This window comes from Sphaerodactylus townsendi, linkage group LG02, assembly GCF_021028975.2.
Source record: "Sphaerodactylus townsendi isolate TG3544 linkage group LG02, MPM_Stown_v2.3, whole genome shotgun sequence".
Taxonomy (NCBI): Eukaryota; Metazoa; Chordata; class Lepidosauria; order Squamata; family Sphaerodactylidae; genus Sphaerodactylus; species Sphaerodactylus townsendi.
Window position 1 is genome coordinate 29,683,747 of NC_059426.1, and position 25,686 is coordinate 29,709,432.

The 25,686-nt window shown below is 46.0% G+C and overlaps 1 protein-coding gene across 4 annotated transcripts in view; it reads right to left on the reverse strand.

The window, feature by feature from the left end:
- Window positions 1–23,275, reverse strand: part of DYNC1I2 (dynein cytoplasmic 1 intermediate chain 2) — a 51,595-nt gene extending 28,320 nt beyond the window's left edge. Inside the window, exons 1-3 of one of the 4 annotated variants that reach the window (XM_048484415.1) lie at window positions 23,075–23,275; window positions 19,697–19,814; window positions 4,803–4,917 (exon numbers count right to left, since the gene is read on the reverse strand). In XM_048484415.1, the coding sequence (XP_048340372.1) occupies window positions 4,803–4,917; window positions 19,697–19,804 (223 nt within the window). In that variant the 5' untranslated portion in view covers window positions 19,805–19,814; window positions 23,075–23,275. The remainder of the gene's footprint in view (window positions 1–4,802; window positions 4,918–19,696; window positions 19,815–23,074) is intronic. The other 3 variants (XM_048484417.1, XM_048484416.1, XM_048484418.1) reach the window with 3 other exon arrangements.
- Between the last annotated feature and the right edge of the window lie 2,411 nt (window positions 23,276–25,686).

The window sequence follows — 25,686 nt, forward strand, 5'->3', positions numbered from 1 at the left end:
ATAAGTTAGTTTGTACTGTTTTGAAGAACTGATAAGTATTTGTTAATTTAAACTAGGGATTCCCAAAGTGGGTGGTACCGCTCCTCCTGGGGCCGATTGAAACATCAAGGGGGGGGGGGGGTGCAGTGAAAGATTTTGGGGAAGAGGGGGGTGAGGAATTCTGGGGCAGTGAGGGGCAGTAGAGGGACAGTGAGCCTGGCCCAGGCCTCTATGGAGACAGAAGCACAGAAGGCCTGGCCCAGGAGCAGCAAGCGGCAGGCTGGCCGTCTTTGCCTACCACCAGCTGCAGCTGTATCCCCTCCCCTCCCCTCTTATTCTTCCCTCTCTCCCTCCCTTCCTTCACTGTCCATGATGTGGGAGGGGGGGCAGTGAGAGCAGAGGAAGGCAGGAAGTGTTGGGCAGCCAGCCAGCCTCTACCAGGCGTGCTGGCACCAGAGCGCACTGTGGGGAACACCCTGGTTCCACTGCAAGACCTGGAAAGATGGTATTGAAGCTCAAATCATTCTGATACTTGTGCCCCCAATCCTGAATGAATCTGTACTGGTGGCAGATGGTCACCCATGAGCAACTCTTCACATGCTCAGGGGTAGCTTTCAGTCAATTTGGAGAGGGAGAAATGCAGTAGAGGCTGATGCCAGAGAAGAAAGCTCTATTACTTAAAAGGCTCAACCCTGTATTCAACTCTGTATTGATGCCAGATGTGGTGAGAGGGTGCTGCCTAGATCTGGAACCATATTGATATCCTTGAACATGTAGGGAAGTGAGAGCCAAAAAGAAGGGCATGGCATGTCTGTGGGGTCCATAACATTATTAAGGATCATGCTGTCTTTTTATCTCTCCCTCCCTCACCCCCAGTGTAACTTAACTTGGTAAGGAGTGCTAATCTCTCTTGACAACCTCCCTGGCCTTGCCAGGCAGGGATGCCATTTTTATGCTCTGCCAGGGGGCGGGGTGGGGACGAGGGGGCGGGGGAACGGCGGGACAACAGACACAGGGGACACAATTTCACTGCTTGCTCAGGGCACCATATTCTACCAATATACCTTTGGGTAGGGGGGCAATGCAGAGATTCCTGGCCCAGCTGGCAGGAATAAGGAAAAGGGCAGAAAAACAGCAGCATTCTCCTTGCTGGGTAGCCTGGGGTGGGGTGGAGAGAAACAAAGGCAAAGCGTCCCATTGGCAAGATTTTTTTTGTAACAGCACTCTCCTCCCTGTATAGCCCAGAGTGGGGGAGGGGGAGGCAAGGAGAGTCAAGGCAAAGAGCCCCACCACTGCTGTTTTGCAAGGCAAGATTTTGTTAAAGGAAAAGCAGCAGCATTTTCCTCGCTGTGTAGCAGTGGGGGTGGGGGGAAACACACATACACACAAAGAGCCAGCAAATGCATCTTTATTATTCAATTTCTATGCCTCATTTACATGGTTCTCTCAAAAAGACTTTCCTGACCACTATCCTGCACTGCGGGACAAAGTCAAAATGTACTCCACTGCCTTCACAACATCATATTTAGTAAAGCAGGACTTCAGGGCAGTCACCCAGCTTCTTCCAAAGCAGAAAAACAGACTAATTAAAAATTACTGAATGTGGGAATCTAAGTCTTCTTCTTAGTGCCTTGCAGCCTGATGTTGAGAAGCTGATATCCCTGCACCAAGAACATCCATCCCATTAAAACTGTGAAGACATAATGGGTGAAATGCAAACATACTCTTTCAAATGGCTAAAAGGGCCCGATAAATTGGTTAACTTTTACAAGGTCATGTTTTATTTGTGAAATACATAAGTGTATTTACAGTGGCCCTTTCTGCACAACACAAATAAAATACTTTCAGGAAGGAAATAAAATGTTTCCTCCATGGATTTCTTTATGGTTTTTAGTCTATTTCTAGTCTGAAAAAGTTTTATTTGCATGCTGATCCCTAGCGATTCTTTTTGTGAAAATGTTTTCACTTGTTATGTGATCTCTTTGAAACGTTTCCCACACCTCTCTGCAGTCTCCGGACTTCCTCGTTGGCACCATTTTCTGAGATTGCGCCAGGTGTCTCATGCTGTATTTGTCAGTTTTTAAAACAAATTGGGGGGTCATGTCTATGAAGCTTTGTAGACACTACCCCTAGAGAGTCACAGCACGAGGTTTTGAAGCTTCGGAACTCAAATCCGAGAAGGAGTTTAGAAAAAATGGAACAGCCACAAAATGGCAATCGGGAAGCATTTTTGAGGGGAAAGTGCAGACAAATGGGAGGGTTTTTTGAAAATCTTTGCAAAACCTTTTCAGGAGCTTGTGTGGAAACAGCTAATGATAAAAGTTCTTCTGAATTTGCAGCAGACCTAATACCAAGAAGGAGATGTATGTTCATATGTGTGCAGGGGGGCGGGGGAGTAGGGGCACTAGGAATGTGGCCTGGGAGCCAAGGGGCCAGCAACCCAGAAAAGTTTGGGAACCACTGATTTAAACGTTACAAATCACTTATCGATGAACATTTTTGTTCGAATTACATTATGTGCAGCTCTCCAAATTCTTACTACAATTACATAAACATGATGCTAGCTACTCTATCATTAACACAGCTATTACAAGATCCAGAAATCCAGAGGAGTGCCACAAACACAGTGAACTCCAATGTGCCTAAACTGTCCTATTAATTTCAATGCCAGGGCAGCTCCCCATAAAAAATAAAATGTAGGCAAGGAACTGCTTTGATACTAAGGTGAGTAAGAATCCACACTGTAGTTAAGTGGACTACCAGACCAGATAATGATGTCTAAAAATAAAGCACAGTATTTCACACACGAAAAACCTTCAACTTTTTGGTCCATCATGTAATCATGATCCAGAGGCCTAGCCACAATGACCTCCACAAGAGACCAGAGACTGAAATCCCTCCTTCTGCTCCTTCTGAATTTAGCCCCTGGTGCCACAAACATACCTAAACTGGGCCTTTGCACTGGAATTGACTTTTAAACCCTTTCACACATTCTCTCCATCCTTCCCAACCTGAAAACTGTTGGAAAGTCTCTGGAGCCTAATTCAAATGAAAGAAACCTCTATGGCAGGGGTCCCCAAACTTTTTAAACAGGGGGCCAGTTCACTGTCCCTCAGACTGTTGGAGGGCCGGACTAAAAAAAACTATGAACAAATTCCTATGCACAAATGATTGTAAAATGTTTGATTTCACCTTTCAGCCTTTCTGTCATGGTCTATTTTTAGAACAGTGACCAAAGTATGTCAAGTACAGGGTGGGCTCCAAATATTGTTGGGGAGGCTGTGGAATACCTTCCCCTGTAAAAAAAAAAAAGCAGAACTTTCCCAGTGAAACATTCCATCCAACCCAGGATCAGGTATCTTCCTGGGTTCTTTCCTCCCTAACAGCCAGCGAGCAATTCGCCAGCCTGGCTGATGCCAATGGGAGTGAGGCGGAACAGAAAGCCTGAGAGGAACACATGGAGTTGCTGAGAGGGAAGGGCGGAGCAGGCATTGCCACATGTAAGGTTTCCAACTCTGGGTCAGAAAATTCATGAAGATTTGGGGGTGCCATCATGTAACTGTAATCAACAGCTGTTGGGGCCGGTTCCTCCTCTCCCTCGAGCCCCCACTGAACATGAATGAAGCCATCGCCGCCATGCCTGGCGGGCCAGATAAATGCCTTCAGGGGGCCACATCTGGCCCCCAGGCCGTAGTTTGGGGACCCCTGCTCTATGGTTTCAGAAGTGTGTGTGTGTGTGTTGATGCACTGTACTGCTTCTTCCTTTCTTCCTGAATCAGCCCCTCCCTTCTCATTTCTTTACAATTAATGGAGTTGACCGCCACTGCCTCTTTCTGCCTCTCTCATTTTTACCATTTTGTAACACTGAGGTCAAGTTGTAACTGCTGAATTCTATCTGTGTTCTTTACCCTTCACCAGTCTATCAGTATGGTATCCTCATGTATTTATGTATTTATGTATTTAATTTCTATACCGCCCCATCCCCGAAGGGCTCTGTTTTATCCCAGGGCTAGTTTTAAAAGTTACAAAGTAGATTACCATTTATGTAACCTACTTAAAGACATACATTTAATTTTGCTAGTAAAAAAAGATGTTCAAGCCTAAAAAGACAGAAAAAGTAGGTGTTGGGAAGCATTTTGGTAGTCACTTGCAATGCTGTGATGCCCCCTAGTGGCAGCATTGGCTTTTAAAAATAAGACTACAGTTCTTACAAGAAACCATCTAAAATTTCAGGAATTTAATTGTTAACAGGAGGCCTATAAGTAGAATTTAACAAACAAATGAAAGTTACTTCAGTTGTTTTGGAAATATTATCTTTCATGCAGTATAGCATACAGAACACTAAGTCTGGATTAATATTTGAACCAAAGTATATTTTCAGTTCAGAAAGAATTTCTTTGCTAGTCCTGCTCCAATACTTTTTAAGGTACTCACTGACTAGTCAGGAAGATACTTAGTATAGAAAAAGAGATGTCACCAGTGATCTGCCAACCCTGAGATTCACTTGCGATGCTGCATGAAAATACAGCATCAGTTTACTAAAACTGAAGGGCTTTATGTTTTCTAAAGAAACATCCTTAAAACTCTGACTACATGATTTGTTAAATAACCTAACAATATCACAATTGGAGATCAACTGTATGATTCATGTATTTAAGGTCTGAAGCAGCAGTAAATTCAGAAAAGCTATGGAGGGCAATTTGAGGCAATAATGAACAAACAACAAATACATGCATGAGTCAACAACCCAAATTTCATGCTACACTTGTGCAGGGGGTTAGGGTAGGGGACATTTCTATTGTTGTTTCCATCATAATTCTTACCCATAGGAGCCTCAGGGGTTAAACCCATGCTTTGAAGCAAGGCTTCGGCTTCCCTTCTCTTCTTTTCAAGGTCAGACTCTTCTTGTACAGGAAGTGCTTCTTTCTTCTGATCTGTCTAGAAGGTTTTAAACAACAACACTTATGTGGCAGTAGATAGTTTTATACCTCACATGTACTCACATGCAAGCAAAAAAGTCTTCACAAAATAGATACCCAGATAAGAGCTTCATCTGTATTTCATTGAGCAAGAGCCTGATTTTGTGGCTCGAATAACACAAGGGGAAAAGGGGAGGAGTAGGAGACAGTAGACAAATGGTCTGTCCTAGACTGTTCTTGATTTTACTGCAGGGCAAGGGAATTGAGTATAAACACAAGACCTTAAATAGCACCCAACCATAGTAAGGATCTTAAAGATACAGAGGAGGGAGCCACATTCTTTACTATGCTTCTCAGCCATCTTGCTTTCCCTGTTAGCCTTTAAGGCAACTGTAAAACTGAGTCAATACTATGGACAGCACTCCAATCTGCCCAATGGTTTCAGGCAACAATTACTCCTTAAAGCTTTTCCCAAAGTCATTTTTTAATGGTACACCATAAAGTAACTGTGAGCAACGCTGAAGAACTGGAAATTATGCTTTAAAAAAATACAATATAAGGATATCAATATAGTAGCATTACTTATATAGATCTCTCCCTCTGCTCTTAGGTTAGGCTAACTACATTCCTTAGCAAATTACCCAGACAAGGAGCCCCTCAGTCTATAGGGCTAATTTACTGTTAGATATTGGGAAGATAACCCTTTCCAATATGCAGAGATAGCCATAAACAACCTGAATGTCTAAACACCCCGTCCTTGCCTTCCTGGCCTCTCAGGAACTTGATGACCTTACTGTTGTTACAAGAAGTACCATAAACAAGGTGATAGCCGGAGCAGCCAGGATGCAATAGATAACTGTTCTCACATTCACTTGGTTTAGAAATGCGCTGCTTGGGAACTTGTACCAAATGTTTGACGTGGGATAATTTGTTGCAACCCTAAATCTTTTGCAATGTATGTGACTCTGCTTTGATGTACCCTAAAGAGACCCTTTAAAACCACGGACCTTTCGCCAGTTCGGGGCAGCTCTCATTTTAGGTGGGACCTGTGCTGGCTTAGAAATAAACTTTGTTTTTATTCTGAGCAAGACTTTTGTCTTTGATTGGGAACCATTGCCTCTCTTTCTTCCCTCTGGCTTGAGGGGAGAAGAGTCCCTTGCCCCTTGGCTTAGGTGGCTGTAACAGAGACTCTAGATAGAGAGGCAGCTCAATTTCTATTTTAATAATAATAATTATAATTCTAATCTGAATCTTGCCCACAAAATTGGTGCCGTGACTCAGATTTAAATACAGCCCCTCTGGCTCTGCCTCCCCTTCCTGGCCTGGTGGGAGCCTCCGCCTCCTTTGGCTCAGGGCTCACTCAGGTCCCAGGCCTGGGTGTCCTTGCCCTTTGTGCTGTAATTGATCCGGAAAGCAGCCAGCTGAGTTCCAGGAGGCTGCCGCCAAGCCTTCCTATTTTTTTCCTCTCCTTTTTCTTCGACCACGCCCAGTTTTTTTTCTGCAGAAAACCTCTGGACGCATATAGAAGCCAGGTGCAGTAGAGTTCTGTGTTTGTTTTGTTTCTGTCTGGTCTGAATAAAGCTTACGCCTTGTTTTTGTGCGTTGGGGTACTCCTAGGTCAGCCTTTTGAGATAAAAGCCCAGATCGCCTGGAGGTCCCGCTAGTTTGTTTTACAGACGGTTAAGTATTGGTACCTGATTACTTTGTAGCAGGCTGATAGAACTGTGTGGAAAAAAAAACCCCTTTTCTCTGATTCCGTCATGGTTTGGCCTAGCAAACTGCGAAAGGATGAGAAGGAGGGCCCCCAGTCGAAAGACTCAGCTCTTGCCTGCATTTTGCATAATTGGAAACTTCTCAAATGCAAGAACAAGGGAAAGAGGGAGAAACTGATTGATTGGTGTGTGAAAGAATGGCCTCTCTTTTATTTGGACGAAGGTGCCCGTGGTCCTCTCGGAGGGGACCCTGGATCTCGCCACCATTCAATCTCTACCAGGTCCTTATGACCTCGGACGCTCCCAGCAAGGGGCAGCCTTGAAAGCCACTTTTATGGAAATCAGCTTATGCCCCGGCAATTATACCATTCCCGATGGCTCATCCCTGGTGGTTTACAGACTCTCCACCGGGCCAGGGACTGGCCTCCTTTCAGCTAAGCCCGGGTTCTCGTCTTGCCTCCCGGATGAGCTATACCCCCCCATTCCTCGCCCGTATGCCCCGTTGATTCCCACTCCGCCGCCTACCCCAGCTCAGGACCAAGTCCAGGATCTGGCCCCGGCGCCCCCTTTGGGCGACCAGGGGGGGCAGGGGGAGGCGCTTCAACTAGTAGCCGCACAAGAGCAGGAGGACAGGACAGCCAGGGAAGCGACGCTTGCGGCAGCCGCGGCGGAAACTCAAGCTGAAATTGAGAAGTTAGCTAGAATTATTAGGGCAGCTGAGGGACTGGCGGACACTCCCACTGGCACTCTCCGGCGCTCAGAGCGCAATAAGCACTTGCCTGACTGGTATGTGCCGGGAACTTTCCCTCTGAGGGACCAGGTTGTGCTGGATCAACAAGCCGCACCTCGCACCCTGCAAGTTTACGCTCCATTTTTGACCTCAGATCTCTATAATTGGAGAAACCAACAGCCTCCTTACTCTACTGACCCCCTAGGTATGACCAATCTTGTCCGTTCCATTTTCAGCACGCACTCCCCTACTTGGGCAGATGTGCAACAACTTCTTCAGGTTCTCCTGACCCATGAGGAGATTAGTCTAAGTTGGCGCGTATGCCACCACAGCTGCAAACACCGCCTCCCAGCGATAGGGTCCGAGATGCCACTACTACTCTTGCCCGTGATTTTTTTTTTCCCATCGAAGCTGACTCCTCGGTGGGATGCTAATAATGATGCCGAATCGAGATGGCTAGCTACCTACCGGGATTCATCCTCACTGGTTTAGAAAACGGCATCCCGCCAAAACAATCTGTCAGCTCTTCATAGCCTGATGCAGAAAAGGATGAGTCCCTCTCTGCCTTCATGGAAAGGATTAGGCCACTCTGCCGCAAACACACTACCCTGGACCCTATGCAGGGACAAACCGAACTACCTTTAATGGGATCTTTATAGGAGGTTCCTGCCCGGACATACGGAAACGTTTGAATAGATTGGAGGTGGACTTCCATGATCCCAATTACTGGCCGTGGCCACAGAGTTTACCAGGAAAGGGAAATGAAGGAAAGCAAGAGGAGAAGAGACTTGCAGCCCTGAGACATGGGGAACAGCTGGCCGTGCAAGTAACGGAACTTCAACGCAGAGCCTCGCCCTCTAGAGGGTTCCTACAGCCAGAACAGGCAAGGTGGAAGGGGTGGGGCCGGGAAGCCCCGCCATGATGAATGTGTTCGGTGTGTTTCCAAACCGGCCATTGGAGAAAATTCTGCCCGCAGCGGCAGGAAAGGGGGGGGGGATTGAGCCACCCTGCCTACTCGCACCCCACGGACCAACTTTGGACAGACGGGTGGCAGCTTCCCTCGGATTCTATGCAGGGTTCATCCGCGCAGGGACGAGGGGGAGGTTATGTGAACGCACAGAGCCGCTATGTTCCAAGAGGCGGTTTGTCTGCCCAATCCCCCAGTTTTCAACCTGCGCATCAGTGATGTGGCCGACAGGTCCGGTGACTCCTGGCCCAAGTCACCGCTGTTGCCCCTCCTAATTTAATCCAGAGAGGAGCCTGTCGCCTCGGTTACTGTTAAAGGCCGAAGATCCCAATGCTTGTTGACACTGGAGCAGCCTATTCTGTGCTCAACGGAAACCCTCAATCCCTGGCAACTGGCAATACTGTTCGGGTGGTGGGGCTAGTGGGCATACCCAGACTGTTCCTACCCTAGTCCCCACCCGCTGTCTTCTGGGGACCACTCGTCACTTTCACTCTTTCTGAGCATTGAGGGACTGTCCCATTTCTCTGTTGGGCCGGATCTGTTGGGCAGACTAAATGTAACTATCTCCTTCGTGGAATGGGGACTGCCGCCTTTGAGGTGTCCCTCAGAAGTAGATGGAATTTTTTCTACTAGCCGATGCCCCCGAGACTCCCATTCCCCGCGAGGTCCCTTCCTCAGCTGTAAACTCCTGTGGTATGGGACATAGCCCATATCCAGCATGCTGCTTCTTTTGTTCCCCCTGTTTTGTTGCCTTGAAGCCCGGCCTTCCGGTCCGGCTCCCATACAGTATCCCATTGCACAACATAGCGGATTGGCCTACAGCCGCATTGATCAGCCTCCCGCTAAATGGTGGTGGCATCTTGAGGAGTGCCTCTCCCTTTAACACTCCAATCATTGGAGTCCCAAAGAAGGACGGCACTTTTCAGATGGTCCATGACCTCCAGCATCAACCAAATTACGGTGGACTTAATCCAGTCGCCCAAAAATCCCTACACTTTGCCTTCACCTTAATCCCCTCACGATCATGCATATTTTACCTGCCTTGGATTTGAAGGGACGATTTTTCTGTGCCTCTGGATCCTGCTTGTAGGGATATTTTTGCTTTTGAGTGGTCTTTACCCGATGGTCGAAGACACAAATCATGGGACCAGCCTGGCCCCAGGGTTTCCAAGAATAGCCCCACTCTTTTGGGTCTGCTCTGAACACAGGCTTCTGGTTTGGGATCCTCGAGGGGCTTTAACCTTCTCCAGTATGTTGATGATCTTCTCCTTCTGCAGCTGATGCCCTTACATGGCACGCATGCCACTGTTTCTCTCCTCTTAATTTTTTTGGCACAGGAGGGGTTCCGGTCTCGCGAGGCAAAAGTTTTCTCCAAATCAAGCCTCAGGAAACGGTGCCTCTATCTTGGTTATCAATTAAAAGGGGAAAAAGAGCTTTGACAAGCATCTAGGGAAAGATGCGACATAACCAAGATAAAGCAACCCAAACCAGGAAGGATTTAAGGAAGTTCTTTGGGAATTGCAGGTTACACCAGAAACTGGATCCCAGACTATGCTACCTTAACAAAACCTCTGTAATGAGATGCTGCCGGGCCTGAACTTGCAAAAAAATAGAATGGGAAACCCTGGAGATTAACGCTTTTCAGGCAGTAAAGCAGGCTCTTATCAGGGTGCCCCGGCACTGGGCCTCCTCTGACTCCACGAAAGAATTTTTTTCTGTTCCTGCATGAACAGAAGGAATAAAGCAAAGGGAGTCCTGACTCCAGGAGTTTGCTGACACTCAGAGACCTGTAGCATACTTATCCAAACAACTTGACCTTCAGAAGCTAAGGGATGGCTCCACTGCCACGCAATAAGCCGTAGCTGCTGCTTGTCTATTAGTAGAGGATGCTTTGAAATTCTACTGGGGATCTGACTGTCTGTGTGTTCCTATGCAGTTTTAGCCGCGGTTAGGAACTAGTGCAAGGGGCCACTGGTTAACTCCAGCAACGCATGGCAAAAAATACCAGGCCATCCTAATTGACAGCCCAGGGGTAAGGGCGCAGTCTCCACCAGGCTAAACTCCAGCTACGCTTTTTGCCTGATGAGAGTCCTCTTCTGCATGATTGCATTGAAACCATAGACATGACTTCTGATGCTGCCCGGGTGCAGACTTACAGGATCAGCCATTAGAAAACCCAGATGGTAGAATTTCCTGGACAGATGGGAGCAGCCATGGTGGAGGGGAAGCGTTGCCCTTCTGGCTTTGCAGTTGTCACCCAGAACTCAGTCATAGAAGCCAGAGCACTGCCCCCAACATATTCTGCACGGCCAAGTGGAACTCATGCATATGATGCGAAGCTGGTCCTGGCAACAGGCCAGACGTGGCAAATATATACACAGATTCCAGATATGCCTTTGGGGTTGCACATGCTGGTAGGGAACTTCTTTGGAAACAAAGGGCTTTACTAACCTCTAAATGGATCAAAAATCAAACATGCCTCGGCTTTGTTAGCCTTCTGAGGCTATAGACGGACTCCAGAAGGACTTGTAATTGTACACCGTGCAAGGGATTACGGTATGCAGGACTCCATCCTGGGTCTGGGGTAACAATAGGGCAGACACCAAGGCAAAAGCAGCAGCAGGGGGGAAAGCAGGTTTTGCACTACACTACCAAGGGAAAGCTGTTGCACAAGCCCTCATTGAAAGGTTACAAAGACCTAGAAAAACTTTTTGGGAGGAAATGGAGGAAAGGGACGAGGGAGGATTTAGGAAAGGCAGCTCAAGGCACAAGAGGTGACTGGGGAAACAAGAACAATCTGCCATAACAGGAAAGCCCCTCATCCCAGCAGTACAGGACTTAGACCCAATATACACACAAAGAAAAAAACAAATTGGGCTGGAAGGGAGTGGACTACACCCCAGGAGGACGGATGGTGGTGGAAACAGAGCAGGGAAAAAATCCCTTGTGCCTGAAGGGCTGGTATTTCAGATCTTGAAGAACCTCCACACAGGCACCTGCACATTGGGTGTCAGGGTCTGATAAATTGGTTTTGATCTATATTTTATTGGAGCCAAAGTCAGAGCACAGGCAGAAGCAATTACAAAACTGTGTTATCTTCGCCAACGGACAAATGTTTCTCCAAACCGTCCTCCTAGTGCTTCAGGGAAAGTATTTAGGGGACAACACCCTGGCTCCAGCTGGCAGTGTGACTTCACTGAACTGCTCTCTGAGCTGTGCAGGGATACAGGTACCTCACTTGTGTTCAGTGGATTACCCATGTCCAGGCTGGCCCCTTGCCTACCCTTCTGCAGGACGTGCTGCAAACAAAAGAGGTGGCCAAGGCACTCCTAAAGGACATTCTCCCGCCTATGGGTTCCCGTGGGAGGGTAAGTAGGGTCCGGCAAATGGAGCCGCGATTCATGGCTCCAGGTAGTAGCAGGAGGTTAGCAGGACCCTCCAGGATCCCTGGAAGCTTCCACAGCTCCTGGCGGCCCCAACTCTCTGGGATGGTCGAGAGAATGAACAGGTTCCTTTGAAGGTGTCTCTCTGACCAAGATTATGCAGGAGACCCCTCTTAAAATGGACTCAAGCTCTTCCCCTGGCCCTCCCAAGTAGTAAGAACCAAACCCCAGGGGAAAAAAATGGAAACTCAGCCCTTTTGAAATCATGTATGGGAGACCCTACTCCTCATTTTCCGACCCATCCTGGGCTGGATCTAAGCTGTAGGTGCGTGATGCTTTAACTGTCGAGTAATATATTTACGTTGGCCTAGTTGCCTCAGTCTCACAGCTCGCAATCAGTGGACCTGAGAGCGAAATCCCACCAGAAGGACTGGACTGCCCCGGCCGTACTCCTTTTCGCCGAGGAGACTGGGTCTACATCAAAGGCTTTACAAGAAGGGAGCCTCTCATTCCCGGTGTGGAAGGGTCCCTTTCAAGTCCCTCCCTTGCCACTCAAGCTTTCGTGAAAGTCGGAGGGGTAAAGACCTGGGTCCATCACACACCGCTTCTAGAAGCACGCGTGGATTTAATTCACCACCTGCCTTGTGGAAGCTTGGGGAGAAACAGCGTCGTCTTGACGGTGGACATCTGGTCGGCTGAATTGGGATCTGATTTTATGCGCATGCTTTTCCCGCATGAAAGCCAGCCCATCTGTGAAACACCCTCCGACACGTGAATCTGGAGGAGAGGACGCAACAGACGCAGTTCCTGAGCCTTGCCGGAGAAAGCTAACACATCTAAAACTACCTTGTTGGAAATATTTTCCAGATACAGTCTTCAGTCTTCAGTGTAGAGGCATAAGTCCGGGTTCTTCCACTTTCCAAGGGACCCTCGTGTCCTGTGACGCTTGAACTATATATTTTGTGTTCGAATCAACAGCCCGCCAAGTAGAACTCTCTCCCGGTTGAAGATTATCACGCTGGAGTGACCGGGCCATAGCGCAGGCTGAGAGGCAGAACTGTGCCTAACACCTCCAAAGTTTCTTTCTGTGTTTTAACTTTTGTGTTTTGATCTAGTTTCTTAGCTGCCCTTGTATATGTATATGCTCCTTACCCCTTCTGAAACTCCCGCTTTCACAGTTATTGGATTGCACCTCACTTAGCTCTTTGCCTGTCAGCCTCTGTCCCCACTTGCTATTCCTCTTTAAGCAAGTATATATGGTATTGCTGTAGAAAACATTACATTGTAGAATACTTAACAATCTTTGAGCTGCCTCCCCTGTAGCCTTCCACAGTGGGGCTAATCCTAAGATTGTCTCTACCCTATACCTGAGGGAATTAGACCTTTACTGGGATCAGCTTCGAGATAGAGTGGACGCAGCCAACGTGATAAATACATAACCCTTTGGTTCCTCCGAAAGCTATACTCCCTGTGGGTTTGTGCAAAATTCCTGGTAACTGCCCCAACACCTTTTTCTGTCCCTAAAAGACCCTATCCTCCACCGTGCCACAATGCAGCCCTGGACACCTTTGGAGTATCCCCAAGACCCCCTATTGTCTCTTAGGTTTGCTCCCTTTGACTCCCTTTATACATGGAGCTAGGCCTCTGTAACACTTGATGGAATTAGAACCTGCAGAGCCTCAAATGTTCCGGGAATCTGAACTCCCATCAGCCTCTGTCAGCATGGGCCAGTAATAATACCTGGCCATGCTGGCAGGGGCTGGGATAAGTATCAGGGTTCCTGAACATTGAGAGTCAGCAGGTCTCCCTACTCCCTGCTCCTATCGGAACCTTCTCTCTGCAGAGCTTGGCTGATTTTTTGGAAATCTCTCAGACTGTTGGTTGTGCTATAAAAAACCCAGATGGCCTACTCAGGTACCTTGGGCACATTACACTCGCCACATATGCCAAGACCCTATTATGGTGGTTTTGATTTTTCAGAAGGGCTGTAGCTGATGTATATTTATCATCGTGGATGGCCCCTGAAGATCCCCATAAACAGGTGGAATGGGTCAATGTTCCCGAGGAGTGGAAGCTTGACACCATCTGACTCACCGCTTCGGGGTCTGACGGCAGAGAGGTCTATATCACACTACTCCATCCGGGACTGACAAGGTCCGGCTTCTGCTTCCCTATCTACTTGCGAGAGACAGGGAGGCAGATTTGACTATGGCTCTCTGTCACACCACCTATGTGATACCATTTCTTACATTTACTAACTCTCGAAAGGGATCCTGTGAGAAAGGGGAAATCTCTGGTCATAGCTCTCACTCCAGGGGAAACCACAAACAGGGTAATCTCACAGGTGGTTCAGACCCCTCACTATAATGCCCAATCACATTTCTGTAAAATTTCTGAGGCTCTACGGCCAAGTTATATCGTGACTAATCAGAAAGATAATGTTACCTGTCTGGGAAGGTACAGCCACCTCCATCCTACTCCTGGATGGCCGCCAGCTTCAGACATGTGTGTAGCCCCTACTGCCACACAAATTGTCCAGTCTCCCACCCGCCCTCATTACAAATTCCACGGACCGCATCACCCCATAACCCACGTGAGCCACCACACCAAAGCGGTGGCTGGACCAAGTTGCACCCTCGGCCCCGCTGCGATCTACGCGCGGCTGGAAGTCTTCTTCGACCAGGCCAGGACGCTCCTACTGCCTGGTCTCCTGCCCGGTGGAATGCTCTACCTCCATCAGTCGCGGGTTCTGCGGGACCTTGGTGAGAGTTCCGCGTAGGCCGCACAAGGAGCTATTCAACCGAGGGCACACTGGAGAGGTTACGGCGAATTGCCCCCCACTGAAACATCGAAATTCAAAACTGAGGCTGCCATTCATCCCTGTTAATTCGGTCGGCCCACCCGTTGATTCTATCTGGGGCGCGCTCACTTTTCCCTCTTCTATTATTTAATTCTCCCTTTTAGCCAGGATTGGATTACCGCTTTTACCGCTTTATTGTGGTTTTATTGTTTAAAATTGTATATGATTGTTTGCTTGATTTTAAATGTGTTAATTTATGCCTGGATTTTAAAATGTTAATGCATGTTGTTGGAGCTGCTGTCAGAGAACAGCCATGTTAAAGTCGAGTCCTCGGTATGGGGAAAGAGGCGTCTACAAATTTGAAACACATAAATACAAATAAATAAAAATAAGCAGATAGATCCAACTCTGCCAAACAGCTAGTTCTCAAAGTTTCCTAGGAGATAAGAAGAGCCTCATTGCTGAGCCGAGAAAGTTTTGCTTGTTTTTTTTATCTGTGGAAAAATTTTGTGGGGCTAAAAATTGATACAATTATGATTGGTCTGGTCTCTGTTCTTTTGGCACTGCTGTCCCTAGATTTAGAAAAAACGAGGAGACTATCTCGCACCTAGGAGGGTGTTGAACCTAGGTGGACTGATACCCCAGAGAAGTAGTATACAAACCCACTGGTGGGCTTAAACTCATCCCTTGAGGGTGGAGGCACCTTTTTCCGTGACTTTTGTTTCCACGCTTTGGGGTATTAGGAATTGAAATGGCAGTGAGGAAATATGTCTGCCATCATTGATACCGGGATTCCAGGCCACAGCCCAGGCCCTTCCGTGGCTCCAAAGCGGAACTGCATTCCCTATAAGCTGATATGGTTTTGCAAAATCACCGTGGCTTTTAGATGTTCTTAGTGCTCAAACAAGGGGAACACATGTGTGCAATCTTCGTTGGGGGAAACAATGTTGCCTCGTACATAAATAATGGAGGGAATGTTACAATCTAATATTAATGGCTATTTACAGGACATTGCAGTGCATCCCTTGAGCTGCAGGTGAAGCCCAGACAGATCTTCTGGAAATCATGCCCTGGATTGGCTGCCAAACTTCTTGCCTGGTTGAGGGGACTGCTTTGTAACAATAACTACTAATTACACCTATTGTATTGGGGTTGTTTGTTTGTTGTTGCATCCAAATGTGCTTCCCCACTTGCTGCCTCTTGCAATGCATCATCCTCCTCAGACAACTGCATTAATGTCAGTTCCACCTGGAGCCCAAATGAATTAAGGTCGCCCCTGATTGCAGTAATAATATCCACCAGGCCAGCAGCCTCAAGCTCTCCTATACCCAATCGCTCCTCCACCACCTCCATATGCTCCTGGCCGTAGCACCTTACCCCTACTCCTCACAGTTTCGCAACACTGAACCTGGTTCAGTTAGTGTGCCCCTCAGGTTCCTTCCAGAAGACAATTAAAAGGGGGATTTTGTGAGCAACGCTGAAGAACTGGAAATTATGCTTTAAAAAAATACAATATAAGGATATCAATATAGTAGTATTACTTATATAGATCTCTCTCCCTCTGCTCTTAGGTTAGGGCTACATTCCTTAGCAAATTACCCAGACAAGGAGCCACTCAGTCTATAGGGCTAGTTTACTGTTAGATATTGGGAAGATAAACCTTTCCAATATGCAGAGATAGCCATAAAACAACCTTGAATGTCTAAACACTGCCCTGCCTTCCTGGCCTCTACAGGAACTTGATGACCTTACTGTTGTTACAAGTACCATAAACAAGGTGATAGCCGAGCAGCCAGGATGCAATAGATAACTGTTCTCACATTCACTTGGTTTAGAACAAGGCCAGTTGGGAACTTGTACCAAATGTTTGACGGGATAATTTGTTGCAACCCTAAATCTTTGCAATGTATGTGACTCTGCTTTGATGTACCCTAAAGAGACCCTTTAAAACCACGGACCTTTCGCCAGTTCGGGGCAGCTCTCATTTTAGGTGGGACCTGTGCTGGCTTAGAAATAAACTCTGCTTTTATTCTGAGCAAGACTTTTGTCTGTGATTGGGAACCTTTGCCTCTCTTTCTTCCCTCTGGCTTGAGGGGAGAAGAGTTCCCTTGCCCCTTGGCCTAGGTGGCTGTAACGGAAACTCTAGATAGAGAGGCAGCTCTATTATAATAATAATAATAATAATTCTAATCTGAATCTTGCCCACAAAATCACCTTAATAAACCTATACCAAAAGAAGAAGAGTTTGGAAGTATTCGCCACTTTTCTCAACTGTAAGGAGTCTCAAAGATGCTTACAAATTCCTTCCCTTCCTTTCCCCACAACAGACACTTTGTGAAGTTGGTGAGACTGAGTGAGTTCTGAGAGAACTGTGACTAGTCCAAAGTCACCCAGCAGGCTGCATGTGTAGCAGAGGGGAATCAAACCAGGTCTCCAGACTAGAGTCTGTCACTCTTAACCACTACTATACCATACTGGCTCTCCAAATCAGAAATTTATTAGTACAGTGGAAAGGGGGTAAAAATCAAGTCTATTAATAGAAAATCAGACAAGTAACTGTGGCAAGAAAGAATCCCCCAGGTAACTGCGCAGAGCTACTTATACAAAACCATTAAAGACGAATTCTTCCCTTCCTCCTGTATTCTCAGGTCTTCAGAGAGCTACAGCTGGTGAACAGAGATACATGTGGGTAGGCAAGCTATTAAAATATTATAGCACCTTTAACAGACTTAAATACAAGATGGGAAGTACTTTACACGAGCCACATAGGAAATCTTTATATAACTGATTCCATAAAGACACTACCCTCACCAAGAGGAACTTCTTTTATGTAGAAGGTTATTACCGATTCTGGAAATGGTACCAAATTGTAGGTGACATTTGTAAGAAGTCTGAGTACATGATACTCATACAGGAGGTTCATTTTAGGCTATCATGATCAGAATAGGTTAATAACCACTTCCTCTAGATCATACTTTGTAAAGATTTTCCTGCATTTACTGTGGCATAGAATTCTGCCAGCTAGACCTTTTGTAATCAAGTGCATAAAGTGATATGGTAAGATGTACCACCTGCTGTAGTCAGAAAGTAAGTTGACTCCCACTCAGATAAATGATATCTAGAGACACCTATTTTGGGTCAAGCAGTTCAGTTTACATGAGTTACAAGCCTTATAAAGGACAACTAGTTTTATGAAGTGAAATAACTGCTCGTTGTCTTAATTCACACTGAGTGAAATAGTGTCAAGCTTGCTAGTGATCTCATTTCAGTCACAGAACCAGCACTGTGTTGAATATTCAGGACTGGTTCAAATACCTGTTTTGCTGCAAACCTTGCTAAATGACCTGAGGTCAGTAGTTATTTTAGCCTAAACTCCTTTACGGGGATATTGTGAAGATAAAATAAGGAAGGAAGAACCTTGTACTTAGCTCTGAATTTCTTGGAAGAATCCTGGACAAAAATGGAATGGACAGATAGGCTGATGACGCATGGGACACTTACCCTGAGCCTCTTCTCTGCACCGTGGGCTCATAGTGGGCTCTCCCCATGTGTTTGCTTACATGCGAGGAGGCAGCCCAGAGCCTGCAGCGCACTTTGTTTGCCCAGCCCCTGGTTCAATTCTCCACATTTGAATTGTGCGTAGGAAGCAAAAGGGGGGGAGCATGGACCCAAAGCCTTGAGTTCAACGAACAAACGAAACCCCCAAATTGGGAAGACCGTCTGGCACGAAACTCTTTCCCTTTGTGAGGAATGAATGAAAACTGGGAAAGATCAGTCCAAGCCAAGGAGGACTGCGGGCATCTGGAGGTCTGAGCACTGGAGTTGGCAAAACCCAGCTTGGGAAAAAGTTTTGGCACATTGAGAGGGGTAGACTGAGAAAGCACTTCGTTTCTCAAATAGCTCTCGCTGTTGGGCAAAGCATAACCGGAGAGTTTGCTGACATTTATTTTAATGGTCCTTTGTTGTCCTTCCTCTTTCAGCGCACCAACAAACCAACGTGCTTTCCAGAACAGAAGTTCGCCAGTCGAGAGAGAGAAGCTTGCACAGTTGTTAGTGTCCTCTCTGTGGTTAGTATATCGAGAGATTGAATCAAGGGCAATTCAGCATTTCAGTCTTTTGGAAATTCTGAATATCCACTGCCTAGGAAGTGATAGCACAGGTCCCTTAGCACATGTACACAATACTACACAATATGCCTAAGGAAACAGCCTTCTCCCCAGAAAAAGCTCATCTTGTACTGAAAGTCCAGTCCTGCTCACCCTTCATTCAACAAGATCAGCAGTCAGCAAAGATGGGAACAGCAAAAGAGCAGGAAAGGCTCTGGGGTAAGATCAGCGCAGTGGTTGGACAGGCTGGTCCTCCAGACCATATCCTGTTCTTTCATTGCTCCAGTCACTAGGCTGAACTTATGCCCACAGCTTCTTTACTTCCAAAGGCAAGCTAAGTAATGAAAAGGAGTGTAATAAGAGAAGCTGTAGCACTGTGCAGCAGGGAGGAAGGTGGGAGAAAGGAATGAGTTCAGGTTTGTCATTCCACTCTTCATCTACTGCCACCAAACCTGAAGAATGCTCCCTATTCATGAATGAAGGTGCTTCTGTCAAGTAGATTGGACTCCATTACATCACCTTTTAACCTCTGCCGAAGTTTAGTTTTTCCTCAGCTTCAGAACAGGATCTTTTTCAAATTACTTAATCCATTTAGCTTTTAGAATTTTAAGAGAATCCATTCTAGCTAATAAAACTACCTCAAAGATTTTTTGTGTTGCAATATATTCCACTAGTTTTGCTAATTTATTAGGGGAATAAACACTGATATTTCAGTTTTCCCACCTTTAGCAAAAATAAAACAAGATGCCTATGACTCCACTTCCTGCACAACATACCAGTATTGTTTTACAAGTTCAGCCATTTTCTTGGCAACAGATGTGCAATATTTTCTAACTTATGTATAAGCAATACATTTGCGTCTCCCATAATACAACACGTTATATAGACATGGTCTTTAGCATGAAATATCTTAATTCTTCCTATTTATGGTAAAGACACAAAGTAATTCACAGTATGTAAAACAAAATATATATCCTTGGTTTTAAATTTAAGATCTTTCAGTATGCTCATAAACTATAAATTTGTGCTATCAGTATAATTATCACAGTCACAATAGATGATGGAATCTTCTGATGGATATAAATTGGCAAAGTTCTTACTTCCTTTTTCTTTCTTTCTTCCTCTTTTCTCTTTTTCTCCTCTCTGATTTGAGCCAAGCGTTGCTTCTTGCGCTCCAATTCCGCCTTCAGTTCACTTTTATCAGACATGATTAAAATCCTGCCAAGAAAATCATATGCAGAATTAAATACAAAGAAACAAAATGTATTTGTGATGCTATCCTACTATTCCTTCCTTCCTTCCTCCCTCCCTCCCTCTTATAGGTCGCTCTTGCCCAGATTAGCTAAGCGCAGCTCACAACAAACAGATAAAATAAGAAGATCAATATTCTAGCACTATTAATGTCAACTGATGGGGAATGAAACACCATCAAAAATTCAAGCTATAACAGTAATCCCTCATAAAACCAGAATGGTTCATACCACACACTGAAAGGGAAGGGGATGGGAAAGAAAAACAGGGAAAGGAGAAGAAAAGGGGAAAACAGCTGGTTGGACACCTCAGCCATAGGCCTGGTGGAACAGCTCAGTGCAGGTCCTGTGAAATTGTACTTCGTTCTGCAGTGTTCGGATCTCACTTGACAAAGCATTCTGCCAGGCCAGGGCCAGAGCTGAAAAAAGCTCTGGCCCTGGTTAAAGACAGCTGGGCAGTTTTCAGGCCAGGAACATCATGATTACTTAGCATAAGCAATTGTACCAAAACATGGAAAAAACCCTAAAGCAAGGCATGCTAACTCATGGAGACAACCTTCTCACTAGCGTCACAGTTTTGCACAAAATATCAGTCCTCCTTTCTGCATTACTATGTGCACTAGTCAACAAAAAAATATTTTTAATGAAATGTTCATCTGTAATTTACTGTTCAGTTTTGATGCACAGAAGCAGCTGATGCTGGCAGAACTCCTAAAATATTTTTTGGGAGAGAAGAACAGTTTCTAAATCAGCTCAAAAATGCCTTCTAAGAGGTCCTGTAAAAGGCCTTGAGTGCATGCAGGTTAAAACTAAAATAAAATATTATTTCAAAATCAAGGGGGGGGGGGGTGGCATTGAAGTTCCCAACTACAAAGTGATGAATTTATCAAGATGATGTTCGGACAGGCTAATTCAAAAGCAAAACCACAATACTGACACTCTTCTACTAATTATATAACCAAGAGTGAAAAAAACTATATGAAAATGCCAGCAGATTGTTCTTCTGCAGTTATATCCTTTGAACATCTGCACACAGAGCTTTATCATACACGATGTGACGTTGCAAGAAATAGGCAAGATGTCTAGCATTCCAGATTCAATTATTTCCTAAAGGGAAAAGTGTGTGCTCAAGCACACCTGAAATTAATTTATTGATCAGCAAACTTTTTAGCCTCGACTCTAGAATTACAGGATGGGATGGGGGAAGGGTTGTGGTTACTGGTTAGAGTGAATAATTCAGTCTGTTGAACTTTGCAACTTTAAATAGCTTTCAGGCCAAACCCTAATCAGCCCTGATTCAGAGTAAGGCTATAATCCAGAACACTCTATAGTAGTGATCCCAAAGGTGATGATGGATGAAGGGTTTCCTGGCACTCACTAACTTCTTCCATAAAGCAAAGAGCTGGTTCTGGCTTTCCTTCATCTGAGCACAATAGGAAGGTTCAGAAGAACCAGATGGCATCATTTTGGGGTCTGTCTGTAAAATGCATTCAAAAACAGCTGCCTCCACAATAGAAGGCCATTTGTCACGGAACCTCCCAAACTTTGTGACTGGTTCTAGCCTCTGTGGCAGCCATTTTTGATAGTATCTGCTACCTGTTTTCAAAGTTTTGAAAGGATCTGCAATTTCAACAAGGCTGGGGACCCTTGCTTTAGGATATTGATAATATCGTTAACTCACTGAATCTTATTTCTGAGTAATCATGCTAAGAATTGCAATCTTGGAGAAGTATAGAACGGTCAGAACAGGATCTGTGTTCGAATTCCCATTCTGCCACAGAAGCTTACTGGGCAACCTTGAGCCAACCGCATGCATTCAGCCTAATCCCCTCCACAAAGTTGTTGTGATGATAAAATGGACTAAGGGAGAACAGTGAAAGCTACTTACAATTCCCACTGAGCAGAAAGGCAAAGTATAAATAAGGTAAATATATAAATGACCAGAACTATTTTCTTTGTTTTCCATCCTGGAAAACAAAAAAACCACAACAGCCTGATCTTCATAGCCTGCTTCTATGCACGTTTATTCAGAAATGTGTTTAAACTTGGGTGACAAGAGTGGCTAGATTGGAGAGTTTGCAGCCTTGCAAGTCTATCCTATGATCGTGGAAAGTGCTATCAAGTCACAACAGATTTACAGCAACCCCATTAGGTTTTCACGACAGGAGACAGAGTTTTTTTGCTACTGCTTGCCTCTGCATAGCAACCCTGGACATCCTTGGTGGCTTCCGATCACAGTCCTAATCCGTGCCAGCCCTGCTTAGCTTCCAAGATCCTGGCCCATCCTGATCTATCCAGCACAGAACTTAAAAGAAGCTTCAAGTAGGATTCAGGAAAGACAGCAAACCAGTTCCAGAGGTGGGATCCAGCAGGTTCTCACAGGTTCCCGAGAGTAGGTTACTAATTATTTGTGTGTGCCGAGAGGGGGTTACTAATTGGTGATTTTGCCACGTGATTTTTGCCTTAGTTACACCCCTCCGCTCCTCAGCAGTAGCGTGCAGAACTTGAAGCAGTCTAGCAGGAGGTGCACCGGCATGCGTGACAGCCTGCGCCTGCATGCATTCGTTTTCCACCCAAGGACCGGCGCAGCGGCTGCGTCCTTGCCACAGACCAGCCCAGCAATGCCCTGCCCCCGGAATGCCCGGCCATGTCCCCGTTGTGCCCCACCCAGCCCCATTGGCGCTATGCCACTGTTTGAGTCCCACCACCATGGGAACCTGTTACAAAAATTTTTGGATCCCACCACTGACCAGTTCCCTAAATCATTGAACACAAAAGCCCCAGAATGCCTTCCCCTAGAAAAACATGCATGCATGTGGGTTGGTCCTAACAAAAAAGCGCAACATGGCTTCTGTTTTTTTAATGTTTACTGGCTACCTGCAGCCTCTTAATCCAGAGCTGGACACGCCTAAACTTTTAATAGGGCTGGGTTTAGGCACGCTGAGTTATGCATAAATTCAGGGGGTTTGGAAGGAAAGAGAAAAACTGAGGGTTTTTTAAAAAAATGGGGGCCGCCTAAAGGTTAGACCTGCACGGACTGCCGGAAAATGCCACGCGCGAGGCACACTCAGTTTCCGGGCGCGGCCCCCAGCATGAACAACCCCCCCACCCACAAGCTAACGCCCTTCCTCCCCAACGGACATGGACGGTGGTGACAGTTACTCCATCAGCATCCCCCTATTGCCACCTCAGCGGCTCTTTCGCGGCTGGGAAAACAGCAAAGCTCACCCTGTCGGAAGTCTCAAAGGCCGCAATAAAGCTGAGCCGGGACCCGCCTACGGTCAGGCCGCCGCCCCGGTACTTTGTTCCGGCTCCGTGACAAAGCAGGCGCCTCGGAAGACGGAGCCCTATAGCAAAGCCCACAGGAGGCAGCTGTGCGTCACCTGACAGGACACGCATGCGTAAAAAACAACAACCACAAGCGGCAGCCGCAAAAGAGACCGGTCAGTCTTCTGTATCGGCCGAGTGACGTTTGGAACAAAGCGCATGCGCACAGCACGAGCCCTGTTTTTGTCTCCGCCAACTCGTGTCGGTTCTCTGAATGGATATCGAATGTATGGAATAGAAACATGGAGCAACAAAACAAAACGAGGGACCGCGTTGTTATATCGATCAAAGCCTCTCTGAGTTCGCTACTGAGTTCGCTAAGGGACACAAACTACAATTCCCAGCATGCCTTGCGTCAAGAGAAAGCACCTTCCCCACTTTCGCTATCAACGAAACTTCAGTTTCTGGGGGAAGGTGCCCGCTATGAGGGACGGACTTGAGCGGTGCAGATTGGGAAATGTAGTCGTGCTTCTGTTGAGGGCATGGGTAGAAGAGAAGGATTGGGATGGTGGAGAGTTGCCCCCTGCTCCCCAAGTTCAAAGACTGTTGGAAGTAGATTTCTTGATAATTTTACTGCTGGTAGGACTTTCTGCTTGCTTTTCCTCAGTATATACTCACCTTTTTCTGCGGAGTGCTAGAAACCTGGTTAACAAGAAGACACAGCTGCTGCGACCAAAATATTTGATTTCTCTTATATTTGTTTTGGCCCTGAAATCTATCAGCTACCCTGTTCTCGACATCGCCTTTGGTTGGAAGCAGTTTTCAACTGGGCCTACTCCTGAGCAAGTGTGTGTAGGGCTGCAGCTTCCATTGTATTTAAATTCAGGAGAAGAAAAGTCGCAAAAGTTAAAGAATTAATAAAGCTGGGGGGGAAATACAGTAAGGATAATCAACAATATGAGGGCATTTGAGGGTATTTAAAATAGATTGTAATAGAATTAAAATGAGAGTAAAGGCCTGAAGCTGTATTTTTCTGCTTCAGCGACTTCTAACAGAAGCTGAATGTTAAAACTGCAATCCTGTACGTATGTACTTTGTGGAGAACTGAATGGAGACAGGACCTTTCCTCACTTTTCCCTCTACCACTGTCGCTGTGCGCTATTCACTGTGCGCGTCATTTCTGGCGCGCGCCCTGGCTTCCCCACGACCCCGCGCTCTGCATGGGGTCGTCAAAAGGCTCCGTTTTCTCCAGCACCAGGAATGATGCGCGTTGAGGGGGCGCGACAGCGGCAGCGTCGGGGTGGCTGCGTTGTTGCCGCCCCTGTAGTGGGGAGTGCCCCGGGACCCCGCGCTACTTGGCCCGAGTAGTGCGCAGCAGAAGGTAAGTGGGGAAAGGCCCTCAAAGCGGTTGACAACCAAAAAATTAAACCCAATAGCGAATGAAAAGGATGGGAGGGAGCTTCTAATTGCACAGCAGGCCCTCTTTTTGAATCAGGAAACCTTCCTGTCTGCTCTAGCCTACAATCTTTAAACCATGTCCAAACCTTAAATGCCTACGATACTGCACCTGTACCTGATACTCTGTGTGTATGCTAAAAGCTGACAGCCATCTTCCCACAGTCCCCTTCCCAACAACCAGTTCATCCAAAGAAGGAGCTGTGTGCAGAAATTAAGTTTGAACAAACATATTCCATCACAAACTGTGGAGAGCCAGCATGGCGTAGTTGTCAAGAGTAGTTGGACTCTAATCTGGAAAACTAGATCAGACAGGAGTGCACCACCCTGTCTCATACAAAGTGGCCCTTTTACAGCAGAAATGGCAAAGAAATAGCAAATGTGAGGAAGTTCTGTTGATTTCTCCTAACCACGTGCAAGTATTATTTAGAAAAATGATATGCCAGTTCTCAAACTAGCTCACAAAGTAAAACCTAATAACATCAGAAAACAACACAGAATTATTAAAATTAACAAATCATGGAAACCCAGTTAGAAAATAAAAGGCTTCCCAACACTTCTCATGTACTACATGTTTTTCTTTGTGAAAAAGAAATTATCACATTTTTAAAAAATCATCACATTTTTATTTTATGTCCCTTCATTCTCACTAGGGAAAGATTTATGAAGTGACTCTGTGTCAGCACAGCTTTATTTATTTATTTATTATTTCATTTTTATACCGCCCTCCCCCGAAGCTTCTCAGCTTGGAGAACAAATAGGTACATATCAAGAAGACTGAGTGAATAGCTGACCACCATTTGCTATGTGAGGAGGCAGTCCAGCCCACATTGCTTAAAAGCAGGTTGACAGCAGAACTTATCAAGGCATTCTCAGGGTGACTGTCTACTGCTGGTTGAGGTGGTGCAACATGACACCATAATATCAGTGTCAGTTGTACAGATATCTTTAACTGCTTTCTGTCACTCACTCTCTGTCACAGACTTCAGAAGCTTTAATAGCAATGCTCACATAAAGGAATGCAATTCCAATCACTGGTTGAATCATGATATTCAGTTTATTAATTTAAAAATTTGGGTAGGACATTCAACTGAACTATACTAATTAAGTACAGAAAT